Here is a 16,464-nt window from a genome sequence, read left to right as displayed (position 1 = left end):
AACTGAAACACTTGAATCATTAAAATTTAGTGCAAATAACAATACTATTCTTTTCCTGAATAGTATGTGAAAACTGGAAAATTCTTAATTGAGACCTTCCCATGTGTGTGTGTGCACAGTTACATGTACTTTGAAAAGCCAGTTCTTATTTTTATATTTTTGGCAGTTTATTCAATGAGAGTTTATGAGTGGTGAATACTCTCTATACAATTGTCTGAAAATCTTTTAAATTTTGCTCTCTCATATAATAAATCTTCAACTTTTTTATTCTGTCATTCATGTGTCTTAACATTTCTTTTACATAATCGTTCTTTTCATCTTTCTTCCCTGTATTATAGGAAATTTCATGAGGTCTATATTCCAGTTCACTAATTTTCTCTTCAACTATTTCTATAGCTATGCCTGATTTCCAATCTGCCATTACATTTTATATTTGTCATGGACATTTCATTTGATGTCTTAAATGTCTGGACATTTCATTTGATTTTCCTCCAAATACATCTGTTCTTTTAACAATATTCTCTTCTATGACTGTATTTATGTTCCCTTTCAACATGTAGTCTTTCTTTTCATTTTTACTTTGTATATGGTCTTGATCAGATTGCTGGATGAGTATGTCATTAAAATGCCAACTTTATGTTTCAGATTCTGCCTTACAGTGGACTGTTTCCTTGGATGATTTGAAACTTAGTATTGTAAGTTTATTTTCTGGGGTGAGCTATTTTTGTCACAGACCAATGTACTTAGTTTGCGCTAGGGATCCAGATGAGTGGCTTGCTGTGTTCTGCTAGTGCCCCAGAAGTTTTAGTCAATATGTTAATTACACATCTTTTGTTTTTGCTGCCTGCATTATATCCATACCAGAGCATGCCAGAGTTGGGTGTACCACTGTGGTTTTACTATAGGTTTTATTTAAGGGAAGACTTTGTTTTCCTCTTTCCTACCATGAATTTTCCTGTGGCTTTCTTGGGCTGGTTGGTGAAAATATCCTAGTCATTTATGAGTTCAGTTTTATTCGAACTTCTTGTTTTCAAGTCTCAGGACTTTGCTTTCACAAGGCCATGGCTTCTGCTTCTCTGCCTAAACTAAACCCCTAACTCCTGACCCATGAGACACTTCCATGTTCACTGCCTCTGTTGGCTATCCTGCTGGCCCACACTCACCTCTCCCTTTGAGTTGCAATTGCATTTCTGGAACTTGCAGATTTCCCTTTCTCCCTTTATGTACTGTGTGTACATAGAAATCTAATATTTCCACTATTTTGAACCAAAGTTATTTAGATTAAGGTAGGTGGTTAAGGAAGAAATGTGTCTGAATTTTGTTGTTTTGAACAAAATAATAGACAATAACATTTTCTATATATTTCACATTGCAATGTTTTCCAGTCCAATTTAGCTTGTTAAAAAAATACTACACTACCATCCATATCTAGGTAACTTAGTCCTACTCACATCCACTATGAACTCTGAATTTCTTGTATCCAACAGTATATCTACATTTGTTAGAATTATTTCTATATATATTTGAATAGATTCAGACGTTATATTTTATATCTGATTCAATGGCAAGTAAGCTAACTTTATTTTGAGATTTACTGTAGTATCAGAGGAACTATTTGTTAATACATTTAAGACACTAATTCTCCAAAAGTAAAATATTAAATGATAATTGCTAATTTGTAATTGCAATTTTCTGCCTGTCTTTTCTACTTTTGTTCTTTTTCCTATTGTAAACCTTATCCCTCTTGCAAACCATGTAGTTTCATTGTTAAGAAAACCTTTTGTTTTCCAAAGTAAGGGCCAAAGTAACATTATTTCTTTGCAAGACTTTGGCAGCAATACTCTGCCAGAAACACCAAGCTTATTGGTAAACAGAAACTATAGCTTTCACTGTAAAATACTGTAATTACACAGCGCAGCAATATCTCTGTGGTTTTTATCACTGAGGAAATCAATAGTAGAACAGACTACAATTCTCTGTTGGACAACAGTAGATATAAGAGGGTAGATGAAAGGGTTTATTGACTTAGTAGGGAGTGCTACGATAGCAAATCAGAGCTGCCCAAGGAAATAGCTTTTTAACTGAATGATTTTAATCCAAACATCAAAATGTTTCAGTCTAACAAAAGATTTGATAAAAAGTAAGCAAAACAAATGAACAAAACCCAAACCCCTCTGTAGTCTCTTGGCTTTTCCTTATTTATACACAAAGTCCAAGCCATCATTATTGGCACATATCCAGCCACAAGGAAAAAATTCTGTGAGTGTAATCTGGAATGATCTAGACGTTAAGGAGTTCTAGGTCATGAAAGTCTTAGTTTGATTATTTCATCTTTGGGTTTGATTAATGTCATAATTTAGAAAGCATCATTTTGTATAACCAAGAAAAGATTCAATGTTCCAACTTATGGCATGGTACTCCTTATTAAATAGGTTGCTGTGAGGATTTTTAAATATGCATAGAGGAAGCAGTAAATATTAAATTATTCAAGGTTGAAATATTATATTGAGAGAGGGAGAAATGCATAAGAAGAATACAGAAAAACTCTAAATATTGCTATTGCAGTTTGTTCTATAGTAAAGGAAGAATCCCATAGAATAAAAGTGTTAAACAAAATAACTTGTGCATATTATGTTGTTATTTTATTTCTCAGTTTAAATGCCAGCCTAGGGGAGGAAACCTTGTATCTCTGTATAAATGGTTGGTAAAAGCTGTTTTGTTCTCATTCTTGCATTTCTGATACAAACTTAGTGAGAACCACGGAAGCAGGTCCCAATCATAATCAGAGGCTGTACGCTGCGCTCAGCAGCCTGTTCTCAAAGAATGCAATGTGTGGGGAACATAAAAATAGAGGCCAATTGGATTTTTACTGTGTGAGCAACATAATTATTTATTTGCATTTTAAGTGAGAATTCTTTTTAAAGTTCCTTGGGTGTATAGATTCTGAAAGGTAAACAGAATTTCATATGTGTGGTGAAAACAAAATACTTTTTCCTAAATAATAAATACAAATTGCTCTACACAAATATATTTGATTGCTTGAATTCTGCAAGCAATTTGTAATGCATTATGAGAAATGTCAACATTTGCCCACCATTAGTTCAGACCCAAATGCAACACTTTGATCCAATCATCTGAACAGGTGCAATTTCAGTACAATTCTTAGCACCTTCATTCATGATCACAAAAAGAGATGGTAAACTGTGAACATCTAAGAGTTCTCAGTAAAGGGGTAAGAGTTTATAAGTATGGAAATCAAGCTACCATGTCATTAAGAAAATCTTAAGAAAACAAAAATAATCTAAGAAACAAAGATATAAAAACGGAGACTATTTAGTTCATTACATTACCCATTACACAGTTATGCCAATCTTTTTTATGGAGTTGGGTACTGGGGATTGAACTCAGAGGCACTTGACCACTGAGCTACACCCCCAGTCTTATTTTGTATTTTATTTAGAGACAGGGTCTCACTGAGTTGCTTAGCACCTTGCTTTTGCTGAGGCTGGCTTTGAACTCGTGATCCTCCTGCCTCAGCCTCCCAAGCTGCTGAGAGTACAGGTGTGTGCCACTGCACCCAGCTGCAGCTATACCAATCTTATGCATTCATTTTAAAAATTTGTTTTATTAACACTATGTCCTTTAAATATATTAAATCATACCCACATTATAATTTTTTACATAACCTTGGCCCTTTCAAGGGGTTGTGAAGATATTCTTTCTAAATGGGTTATCATGAATTGGTAAATCTACCTGCAGAAATGTTCACCATCCTTATATATTTTATACTTCATAGACATTGATTTGGTGCTAGGCATGAGTTATGAATAAATTGCTCACTTTTTTGAAGTCATGTCTTGATTCTATGAGGAGCGAGTTTAGGGTGCCCTTTTGTGCATGCTAATAAAACTGAGTAACGGTTCCTTGGTGTGCAAGGATGACAGGCCCTCCACAGAAATGACTCACTCACTCCTTGCTCATGGGAAAGCAATGCTGCATGTCATTTGTTCATTAGACACAGTTATTATTCATTCTGGTTCCTGGGAGATTAGCATTTTCCAATTTTAAGAGAGAACTAGAATATTGCTCCATTATTGCATTTTTTTATTGTTGTTCAAAGAGTTCTTAATTTCTAATATTTCCTTTAAAGACATCTAAATGGTTTAATCCTAGGTCCCTTAGCATCTGTACTTTGCTCAAATCCACTTACTCTGCATGCAAAGCCCATCCGTGCAGTTCTTGGATTGCAAGACCAGGCCATCGCAGTCCTTGCCCCCATTCTTGGGGGCTGGTGCTGTGCACTCCCTCCTGCGCCAGTGGGTGCATTCAGTCCCACAAGTAGACCACTTGCTCCATGAGGTCCACCTGCCATCCACTGCCATGAGAAAACCAGTATCAGGTCAATGGGAGAAGCAGTGAGTCCAAGCGCTGAGGGAGCAGATCTCAAGTATAATGTATCAAAACACAAAATGGAGGAAAATGCCCCACCAAGAAGTTTTCACATTAATTTCAAGCACTAGAAAGTGGGTCATACTGTACACAGTCTGAGTTCTGTGAACACTTTTGAAGGCATTTGACTGTTTTCTCAAGGACAAGCCAAGGGACGCTCACTGGAAAACAGAAACCAAAGTTGTCACCAGGAGCTACCTAAATGCATTTTATGGTGCCACCCTTTTTTCTATTAGGGGGAAGTTTCTGGATTTTGTTCTGAGATTAGGAATCTCTTTGGGGATCCAAGTTTCATAGACATAGTATCATGTGGACAGTGAAAGTAAACTTATAAGTGAGTTAAGAGAAAAGGTTGGTACAATGGGGAAGAAATCCATCCATCCATTTATCCATCTCTCATGCTTGCTCTGTCAGTCTGTCGGTCCATCTATCCATCCATCCATCCATCCATCCATCCATCCATCCATCCATCCAGTGGATCAGCTTCCCTCCATCCATATCTTACATACTTTTTAAATTTTCCTTTCTTCATTCAGGCTGCTTGATTCAACTGAAATCTTCTGCTATGCCTTTTTGAAAAGGCTGTTATTTGATGATTCTGTTATTTGATGATGTATCCATTTCTATTTATTTTTAAAATGATATTTAAGCAAGTTCCTAATTTTTGCTGTGATTTCATCATTTAGAATTGGCCCACTTTCTTCCTAATTTTGGTGGCTGACTTGTGAACGATTTCAATGATAATGAACTGAGGTGTCTTTTTTAAAAACACTCTACTTTAGTCCCAATTTGAAAAAAAAAATACATAATAAATTTAACTGGCATATTTTAAAATGAATCCTTTAGTTTCTTCACAGAAGTAGGTTAAAAATACTGAACTATGAGTTTTAAAATGTTTGATTTCTATGAAACATGATTAATTATGATTAGCTAGGTTTTCATGTCAAACATTATTTATTGAACATCTAAACCTCTAAAATCTGCATACTGATAAAGAATTATATAAATGTTAATAGTCTACATAGTTTGGGAAATACATATGATTCCATGGTCTAATTGCGATGTATATATACATACTGTGCATGAAGATATAAACACACTTGCAGGAAAGAAATGAGTATAGCATTAATATTTCCACCACATGGAGTTGGCTACAAAAGCAACTCCCAACTTCTGGAGCAAAGACATTTGCTTTGACCTACAGCATCCTGATCCTGATATACTGAAACACTGACACACATGTGTGCGCGTGTGTACACATGTGTCCCCCCAACGCTTCTATTTTAACTCAAATTGATCTGTGCATTTTTAATTGGGAGAGTCAGCACCTAGATAAAATATAGGAGGGTGCAAGATAAAATCTGAACTACTAAGCCAAGTGTCAAAATTTGTTCCATAAATAAAAGCTCTAAAAAGTTTCAGTGTGGAAAACTATTTTGATACTTGGAAATCAATGCATGGGAATGTAATGTGTGGATTTTTTCACTCCTATTTATTTCTCTATCCAGTTTTTGACAGAGTCTATTAGAGGATGGACAGAACAAAATTAGGGAAAGTAAACAGAAGTAAGGAGGTTATGTATCTAAATAATAAAATTGTCAACAAACTAACTACCCTAATGAGCATACTAAACTTATGGATTATTTCAAAATAATTTTAGCTTAACTTTGGGTTACATTGTATAAAGAGGCACTTTAATATATTTTGGTTTTGGCAAACACTAACTTCAATTTAACTATGGGTAATAGCTGATAGCAATATGAAATAGTATTAAAAGATGCTAAGAGGCAGAGGTCTTCCTACAGTCTTGCTACAGGTATCACTGAAAATAACTCCCAAAATAAATGACCAATATGTACAGATAATAAAGAGATGACTGCATGCATTTTCAAACTCCATCATCTCATATGTCACAAAGCTTTGACTTCCTTTTTTAATTTATTCCAAATATTTTATTTGCCTTCACCCAGAAACTGACACCTTGCACAGACAAAAAATATTTCAATATAAAATATTTTCTCAATTGCAATTTCAACTCATTTTCATGGTTTTCTGAAGATCAAGTGTTGTTATTCTTGTGGTTTTTCAATGTTGTTTAAATTCCTTGAATTTCAGAGCCTACCAGCAGTTTCATTGATATAAAGAGATTATGTTTACATGTTTCATCTCCTGTTTTATACTATTTTGTATGTGAGATAACAAAGTTATTCTTTTTGAGGAAGATACTTGAGTTCTCTGCAATATTAGACAATGAATATAGAATAAATTCAAACAATGTTTATCACACATTTAGTTCAAGAATAAGGTCTTTGTATCCATTCCTAAAACATATTTCTAGAATGGTGGAGACACTTGGAATGAGAGGACTCATTTGCTTACCTGGGCACAATGTAGTACAGGCTATTTTCTGCACACTCTGCCCCTCACAGAAGGCGCCGCCATTGAGCGGTGCTGGGTTGGTGCAGGTTCTTGTACGTTTCTGATACCCTCGTCCACAGCGGCTATTACACACAGACCACTCTGTCCAGGTAGACCAGCCACCATTAACTGAAAGGAGGCAACAATAAAAAATGGATTAAACATGTTATGTACACACAGACTCACAAACCACACACAACACACAAACAGAAAAGTCATCTCCCAAGTGGCCATTGAAAACAATCTAAAATTTCAAAGGTAGATGAGATCCTAGGCATCACTTCAAAGCTTTATCACATAACTGAAGAATCTAAACACATCTAAAATATGAAATTATTTACTTTGATTTCCTCACACAGAAAACTAAATTGTAATGTGCTCTCTTTTCCTTGGTTAATATTCTCTAAAAAATCAAATATATCCCCTTACATAGTCAAGCTCCAAAAAATGACTTTTGACTGCTTTCTCAAATAATAAATGTTTATATCTTTATACAATGCCACAAGCAGATCTATAGCATGGGAACTGAAAAAAAAAAAAAATCACTCAGCCTTTTGAAAACAACAAACATGATGATTGGTTAATTTTCTTTAGCATTTGCAAATTTTATAACCTTTTAAAAAATCTAAGTTTCACAAACTAAAAAGTAAAACCTAGTTAAAAAATAAAATCTTATAGCATTGAAGTTTTAAATTGGCAATTTGATTGAATTGGTAATTAGTTGACGTAATTGAAACAGACACTTATTTTGTGTAGAAAACCCACTTATGGTGTTTGATGGAGCTGTCAGTACATGTGTGATTACAAAACCTATACCCTAACACTCTGTACTCTATTCACCTCCAGAGATCTCCTCCTAGAAAATACTGATAGTTTAAAAGTATTTTGATTATGTGAGTCCATATTTTACCAGAAAAATAATTTTTACAGAAAACTTACTTGCTGGTAGATCAAACATGATGCAACCAGCATATATATTTGTCTTCTAATAGTAAAGAAAGGTGTTAGTCATCAAAGTAACACAAATAGTACATGTGTATCATTTGTTCAACTTCTTATTTGCTGGAAACCTATTCAATGGGGAATAAGCATGAGTATATTGTATTTACAAACAAAGGTATTTTTCATAGTAGAGTTTTGTTTTAATATACAAAGATAAAAATTAGAAACATTTATAATATTCAAAAACAGGAAAGTGATAACATAACTATACTATGCTTATGTGACAAGACTCCTAAGTAGCTATTAAAAATGATGCTGAAGAAGGCTATTCATATATTAAGATATGTGAATATTAGAATGTTATGTTTTAAGCAAAGATAATATATAAATATCCCTTAAGTTAAAATATAATCTATGCATAGAAAATATTTGTGGTTAAAATTACATATTTTTTAACAAAAGATTTTCTTAGGATGATAGAATGACAGGATTATAAACATTTTCCTCTTTGACCTTTTGTTTTTTGAATTTCTTCTACTAGATATATATTTGTCATCTAAAAATAATACTAATAAAAAGTATATATAAAACAGACTCAAAATAAGAAATACTGGTTAGATGTATATTTTTCTATGCACTTCTGGTGATTCCAACCTCTGAGCCTTGGACTACTTATTTTATGAAGCCATGAAAAGGATGTGTTATAAAGAGCAACTACGGAATTGTCTGTATAAATTGCTTACTAGCCTACTGGCAAGCTAATGTTTGGAGCTATAGGATACACGTACTACTCTGCTCAAATCTTAATGAGAAATAAATAATCTGAAACTTTAGAGACAGAAACATCTTCGCAAATCCTAGGCTCAACCCTTCATTTTACAGAAAAGGAGACAAGGGCTCAGAGAATTCTGATTTAAAAAAGGACAGTTAATAGAGCATCTAGTCCTAGAATACATGATTTCTGACCTTAGTCCTGACCTTATCTCAAAATGCTTAAGTTACTAGTGTTTGTTCCTTCCTAAGACAATGTATTCATTGCATTTATGGGTATTGAAAGGATGTGTGCATAGGAAGAGATTTGCATGTGTATTCAATATCTATATAATATGTCTATATATAGTCTGTCTTCATTAGTTATTTATGATTGGTACATGCAGTGATTGGACCCCACTTCTACTTTGCATTTCAAATGCTGTTAATCAAGTCTTTCAGGCAGCTTAGACAAAGATAAAAACTAGGAAACATTTTATTGTGATTTAAGAAACACAACTGCTTATGATTCAACATAGTCATTATCTGGACTAGGAAATTAAACCTCAGAGTAATCAGAGGATTAAAAAAATTGTATGCATCTGTCCTGTAATTAAAGTGACAGTTTTAAAGCATCATTACATTCAGACTTTGGAATATCATAATGTTTCTGTTCTCATAACTCCTTACATCATAACCACATATCCACTAGGATGGCAGGAGAGACAAAATTCTAATCTTTATATTTGTAGGTTTGTTTTTTCATCTGGATCTGATAAGTAAAAAAACATAAGAGGTAAAACAGGAGAAAAGCATACAAATTTACTTAATACAATACACAGGAACCTTATAAAGAAATGGATACCATAAGATGGAAATAGAATTAAACACTTGTATGCTGGATTGGACAAAGAGTGGTAAATTTTGAAAATGTAACTAAATTAATGTGGTGAGGTTAAAAGATTTAGTGTTATTTTAATAAGATCAGTATAGAATTATCTCAGTCTCCAATTCCTATCTTTAATAGTAAGAATGTTATTTTCCTTGTAGGATATGGAAGACTCCTTTTACATGAGAAATTAATTTCCTGATTTTAAGAAAAAGAAGGAAGATTAGAGTGATCTTCCTGTACCTACTATTTTTCAAGTAACTTTAATTTAAAAAAGGTTTTAATAATCCAGAATGGCATAGTTTGGGGTACTATATTCTTAACTACTTGAGCACTATGCAATAAGTACCATGAGCCATATACTTGCCAGAGTCTGTTCCTCCTTCAGTCCCTCGGACACAGGTCCCTGAATGTCATTTATTATGGAGGCAGGGATGCAACTTTGTTATGTTATGCTCTTAGTGGGGTTAGATTTGGACATGTCATGCAAGAGGAAGCAAATCCTCAAAATATTTCCCAGGAATGTTCAGTTCTTTCTGCGAAAATAAAACCTCAATGCTATGAGGACTCACTGTAAGTCTAACATGGTGAGAAGTGTGTAAATATACAGCCCAGTCTTGAAAGAGCTAAAAGCTTAGCCAGGGAGCTTAAACCACTTGAGAAATGACTAGAAGACAATTGAGAACTAAAATGCACAGGGAGATAAAAGCAGATATGCCACATTAAAATGTACTGTGAAATTGGTTGGAGGAGAAATGATAGGTTTAAAGATGAGATGGATTAGACTGGGGAGAAGTTTCCTGAAAATGTCCTCATGTGAGACTTCACCAAGTCATGAGGATGTCATTTAATCTGCCTTTATCTTTGCTCTCTGTGTCTTCGATGGAGGGAGCAAAGCAAGTTCTGTGTAGGTCAAGTTGTTTTGTGTGTTTGGGCAACAGGTCAGCTCCAGCTTTCTTGAGTTTTCTTGAGGGACTGAGCCTAGGACCACAGAAGTACCAGTGGGCTGCTTAAGCATCTCCGCCTCTAGACTCAATCTAGACCTTGGTGGTGCAGGTCATGGAGAGATGAGGGCTTAGGGAAGCAGTATGCACTCATAGATATCCTTTACCTGTCTATGCACTCCCTGATAAAGGACTAGCAATGGCCAAACCCAGTTTTTCTTAAGAGGATCAGGGAAGCAGATTTGGGAGATGGGACTGAGCAACAAAAGGGACTGAGAAGTGGCCTGTAACTCCAGACTCTAAAACAACAATGAGAAACTATGGTTTAGCATGAGCTGGGTTGAGTCCCCCAAAATACGACACTCACCATAGACTATGACAGTGGCGGTTGTGCTTTTCCTCTTGGCAACAATGTTTTTGGCGACACAGGTATAATTTGCAGTATCTGAGAGACGGGCCTGCTTTATGATGAGGTTGTGATCGATAGTAATATAAAAATTCCGATCTTCAATGGGATCAATTATGTCTTCATTTTTCAACCATTCCACCTAAAGATGCAAAAAACAAAAAACCAAAAAAAACAACAACAACAACAACAACAACAAAAAAAAAACACAAAAAACAAAACCAGATAAATCCCCAGTGTGGATCCCTTGATGGCTGCCTATCTTAATCTGTGTTTATAATATGTACAACATTGTTCCATGCTATGAACTTCTGCAAACCAGGGGAAAGTAACTTTCTGAGGTCATGTTAAGTATCACTCACCTGCCAAACATGCTGATTCTGTCTGTACTACATTATTCTCAAATGTCAATGAACCAATTGGGAAATACAGTGTTCAAATTGTTTTCACTTTGCCCTGCAGGCAGGAACCTGGAATGTGCACTGCCAAGTTCAGAACCCAATCAAAAATAATAGGCTAAACATTTCCAACTGAACTCAAACCTTTTGCTATTTGATTTGTTTACTCTTGGCAAACTTACCTGCTGCTTTTCAGAAAAGAATATAAGGACTATAAAAAAGGCATTTTAGACATCATGTAGCTCTAACAAAATAACATTTGGATGATTTACGTGTAGCCTCACAGCAACATATGGATTAAATTTCCCTGAAAATGCTCAGACTTTAAAATGGAGCAAAACACATATTTGGAGATGCATCTAAGCCAAAATATTTGGGAAAAAAAGTTTTTCTACCAACCCTCAATATAATCAAAATGGCTCATAAGTCATACTCAGATTTCTCTTTTTCTCTCTGTAGTATTCAAATCTTTCACTCATGGTTTGCTTTTGGGGAAACTGATCTAAGACATGACTGTACTTCTGTACTATTGAACTATGGTTTTTTTATGCAAATGATATCAATTTAGCAACAGTGATGTTATCCTTGCTGAATAAAAGGAGGGAAATAAACATGTACAGGCTGTCTTTCCTGAGGGTAAGCTATTTCTTATTCTGGCTTTTAAAACAATGTGCAGGTTTTTCCATAAAGCAAAAACAACATTGATATTTACCACACTTAAAGTTTCCTTTAGCATTAGAGTAGATATGGATACAAGTAACCTTTAGTGGTAGGGAGTCAATATTGTTGCCATTTTCAAAATCTTAAAGAGCTTCTCTGGCACTGCAAGAGGTCTAGAAATTAATCTCTAAATCTGTCAGTGGGCTTGACACAGCACAGTTCTAAGTTACATCTAATGCAGGGAGTCTCAAATAATGCTCCTCTAATCCTTACAAGAGGAGCCAACATTTTGAAGGGGAAAACAAAAGCCAACCACAATCCTGAAATATAGAGACGGATGGGGATGTAGATTATAGCAACTATTTGTAATAATGTAAATTTTGGAATAGTTAAACATTCTTGACATTTGCTCTAATGGTAGTGAGAAAAAGAATGGAATCCATCTAAACCAGTATTTTTAAAGTGAGCATTTTGTTTTCAAATACAGAATACACTCAGCCAGGGGCATGCTTGGACATATCTGATATATATATATACTCATACTCCCTGGACCTGGGTGGATTTTCTCAAAGTTTGGCCCTGAGTGTAGCTGAGTATCTTGCTGTAAATACACAGGAGAGATCAGCAAAATGTATCCAGCATGAAATCTACTTGAGGATAGTTGAAAGTAAACATTCATGTTTTGGGAATCTAGCCTTTAACTGGGTTATCTGTGCTACTATCCTAAAGAAAGCTTTCTACTCATAGAAGGCCCTACTGGACCCTACTTCCATTGTTCTTGGATCCCTACTTTTTGTATTCAGCTTGCTTATTTCTCAAGGGTCCACACCTCCTGTTCTTCCAGAGACATCTCTCAGACTCGTGAATTCTCCTTGCCTAGAAGTGCCTGAGGTTCACAAGCATTTCCCCACAGGTTACCTGCTAGCCATTGACCAATGGGTGCAGAAATATGCCTACTGTCCAACTGGGTCAGTACTGAGTCTAAGCTCTCCAGAGTTCCCACAGTTAGAAGGCAGTATCCTTGAGATCTTGGCTAAATTTATCCTATGACTTATCTTCGCCTCTTATCTCCTACTCGCTCTGGCCCATTTCATAAGCTCTACTGGGAGTACTTCCTTAAAAATCTACTTGCAGTTAAATGATTGGCTCTTGGTTTCATTTTAGAGAGTTCAGCTAAGTCACGGTTGTCCAAAACTCTGGTTTCTTTATGTAAATTGAGATCAGTTTAACAATAGTTAAGTTATCCTAATCACAACTGACACACAGAAATCTCAAGGGATATTACAAACTACGTGTTTATTTGAAGAGTTTATTACATGGAAGAAAGAGTTCAGTTTGTTCGGTTGACAAAAGACTTAAAGAAACACACGTACTTGCATATGATCTTTATGCTTTCATACCTAATGCCATATTTTACTTGGTTGTCTCTCACTATGTTGGATTAGTGATTATGTCCTTAGCCTCTGGGACCTCTGAAAAATCCCCCATACCCTGCAATGCTATACCCAGGGTCCCGTACATGGCACTGCCCTCCTCTGTAATGACCACTATAATTCAGAAGCTCTGCTTTTATCTTTTCCACATTTGGTTGGCTTACACAACTTTGTTGGAAGAAACAGGATTCTAAGGCTAGGAAATGGCTGTAAGAACAAAGAGGAGAGACAAGGGCTACCCCAGCTTCTGGCAAGTTCCCCCAGACCCCCACAATCCTGTACAACAACTGTGCCATGGCTCTCTGCTTTGAGACCATCACCTCCAGGGGAGGCTCAGCTCAGGGCTGCAGGTCATCCCTCATCTCCTGCACCATAATCCCTCGTTGTACTACACATCTCCATTGCCCAAAGTCCTTCCACGCTGGCTTGAAATCCATCCCCAAAACCCTCCCGAGTTTCAACCTCATTTTAGATGGTTTACTTCATCTTTTTCCGACCTAAGCCCAGCTCTTTTTTGATGTTTCTTCTGGAGTCCTCTCAATGGTAGATGTTTGATTTCCAAAATCCAACTAACCCTGGGCTGGTAATCAGGTAGGTGTCCTTGTTCCACACTGTCTATTTCAGACCATTCTCTCTGTTTTGCTCTGAGATGAAAAGCAGAACCTTTTAGGATTAAGGGATTAAAATCTCTCAGGGCAGGATGGGACAGGCAAGCTAGCTCTCAGTCTTAAGTTATGAATAGCCATCTAGGAAAATTAGGAGTTAAAAAGTGAGCTTGTCTTCAGGGCTATGAACAAGCCAGGAGACAGGAGGCTGAGAAGTCAGCTTAGCCCTCTGAGATTATGTAGTCAGCAAAAATGCCAAGAAGCTGGAGCCAGACAAAGCAAAATCACTATGTCAAGGCCACTGAGACAGAACAACAATCTGCCTGGTTCTGAAAATAATGTTAGGAACTTTCTCAGATGATAAGGAGCAGCTCCAGGTGGTGAGAGACAAACTCATGTGATGAATAGTTACTAAAGTAACCCAAGGTCACCTTTACCTTATTAGCATAGTAAAATGTACAGCTCTAGGTGGAGACTTAAGATGGTAATGAGATGTGGGGCATATGAATTTTAGCATGATGCAGAAGAGTACATGCACAACCACAATCCCACCTCTACATGTGACAACATCAAGAGACTGGGTTCTTGCCTGTCCCATAGATGCCATAAAAGCCTTTGCTTGAGCCTGCCTGAAACGGGGTCAGTGCCCTCTTCCTTCTTGCTCATGAAGAACCCCTCCCCCAACAGAGCCTTGTTCCTGTTACACTGTGCCTCTGCCTTATTCTTCCAGGAGGGAGCACAGAACCCATGAGCCAGTGACAGTGCCAAAAGATATCACCTAATTTCTACATTTTTTTCCTATAGTCATCTACAGACTTCTGGGCTTATAGTCACTCTATTCAGCAAAATTTCTGATTATTTTAACAGCTTCAAAGATGACACTCTTAATGTCTTGACCCTTGGTTCCATGACCCTCCCTCCCAGAACAATCTTGTTATGAAGATCATATGTTCTAGGCCAAAGGTTTTCAACCCTGGTTTTATGACAGAATGACTTAGAGAGCATTTGTACAGTGTAAGTTCTAAACTCAATCCAGAGAAACTGCCGACTTGCAGAAATTCTGATTCTTTGTTCTGAAGAGGTCTAGAATCAGTATATTTTAATCTCCCCAAGGGGCTGTAATTTACTGCTAGATTGTTGCCTTTCAAAATGAGACCCCTAGACCAACAGTACTGGCATTACCCTGGGAGCTTGACAGAAATGCAGAACTCAGACGCTGCTCTCCTGGACTTATTGATACAAAATGTACCTCCTAACACATACCATTTTACATACCCATTAAAGTTTGAGATGTATTGGTTTGGCTCTTATCCTTACCATTAATTATGACCTCTCTGTAAACTCAATTTCAAACATGCATTTTACCATTTTCTGTCTTTCCTGCTCACTTTCCTTAGGATCCTTATCTCAACAACCTTTCACCAAAACTTAAAAGCTACTTACTTACCAATTTCATTTCTTACTCTTCCCTCTTCCCTAAGCATAATTTGATGTCTAATTTTGTAAATAATCCTTGCATTGTACCCTTAACTCCCTCATCCTTCTCTCACTTCCAGGAACTCACTGGCCACTGTTCCCTTCCATCACCTCTGAATCCTTAAAGGGGAACATGGCTGGAAACAGCCATATTGGATGCGCTCATCCTAAATTCATGAAAACAGAACACAAATGGGCTTTTGATTCTGCCAAAAAGTCATACTGCATTTTCATCATCTGCTCACTCTCCCATTCTCCTAGACAAATGTTTCACACTTTGTCCTCTCTCTTTAAACACTACCTCCCCCTCTCTCCTCACTTTCAGATGATGACCAACAGGAATACGTAACTGAGAAAACTGACGATCAGGCGAGACCTTCCAAAGCCCCCACTGCCTGCCTACCCGCCCCTGTTATACACCCTCTCTCTCGGCCCTGGGGGAGCTCCCTGGGCTCCCGTATGTCACCTCTGTCTTTCATTCTCATGCTGTTATTCATGGACAAGTCCCAGCAATTCCCTTTCTCCTAAATCATTCAATTTTGACTCCATTCGGAATAATTTTCATAAGCATCCAGACATGCTTTTCCCCATGACTTAAAACAAAATCCTCCCTGCCCATTTCTGCTCCTATTTACCTGCACATTTCTGTGCTTGCTTTACTTATAAGACTCTTTAGAAGAGCTGTTTTCACTCACTCTCCTCAAGTCCCATCCTCTTCATCACTCACCGATTCAGATCTGCTTTTCCTCCCAATTGCCTCCATGCCTGCCCTCTCCAGAACTCAGTTACTTTGTTAAATGCCCTGCTGAGAACTTAGTGCTCATGGCACTTGACTCAGTAGCAGCACTTGGCCTGATTCCTCCCTCCCTCCTCCTCACTTGCCTTCTCACTTTCCTGGCTCCTGTCCTACCTCACTTTACCTCCAAACCCAGCTCACCTGGGCTAGTGTGTGTGCCCCTGTTATTTGGTCCTTGGATTTCTTCTATTTCCTCTTTTTTCTCCATATTCATTTTCTTGGTGAGCTCATTCAGTCTCATGAACATGACTTCTAAATTTATCTCTAGTGCAGCTTCCACCCCTGAACTCTAGACTCA

At 36.8% G+C, this 16,464-nt stretch overlaps 1 protein-coding gene across 1 annotated transcript in view; it reads right to left on the bottom strand.

Moving 5' to 3' along the window:
- The window catches only part of LOC306670170 (netrin receptor UNC5C-like), a 356,297-nt gene that overhangs the window by 58,574 nt on the left and 281,259 nt on the right, over positions 1 to 16,464 (bottom strand). Inside the window, 3 exon segments of the mRNA XM_079154743.1 lie at positions 4,211 to 4,375; positions 6,829 to 6,996; positions 10,760 to 10,940. Coding sequence (XP_079010869.1) covers positions 4,211 to 4,375; positions 6,829 to 6,996; positions 10,760 to 10,940 — 514 coding nt within the window.

This window comes from Sciurus vulgaris (assembly GCF_902686455.1).
Source record: "Sciurus vulgaris genome assembly, chromosome: 9".
Classification (NCBI taxonomy): Eukaryota; Metazoa; Chordata; class Mammalia; order Rodentia; family Sciuridae; genus Sciurus; species Sciurus vulgaris.
Note: the sequence above shows the minus strand (reverse complement) of the source record. Positions and strands in the feature narration are given on the sequence as shown.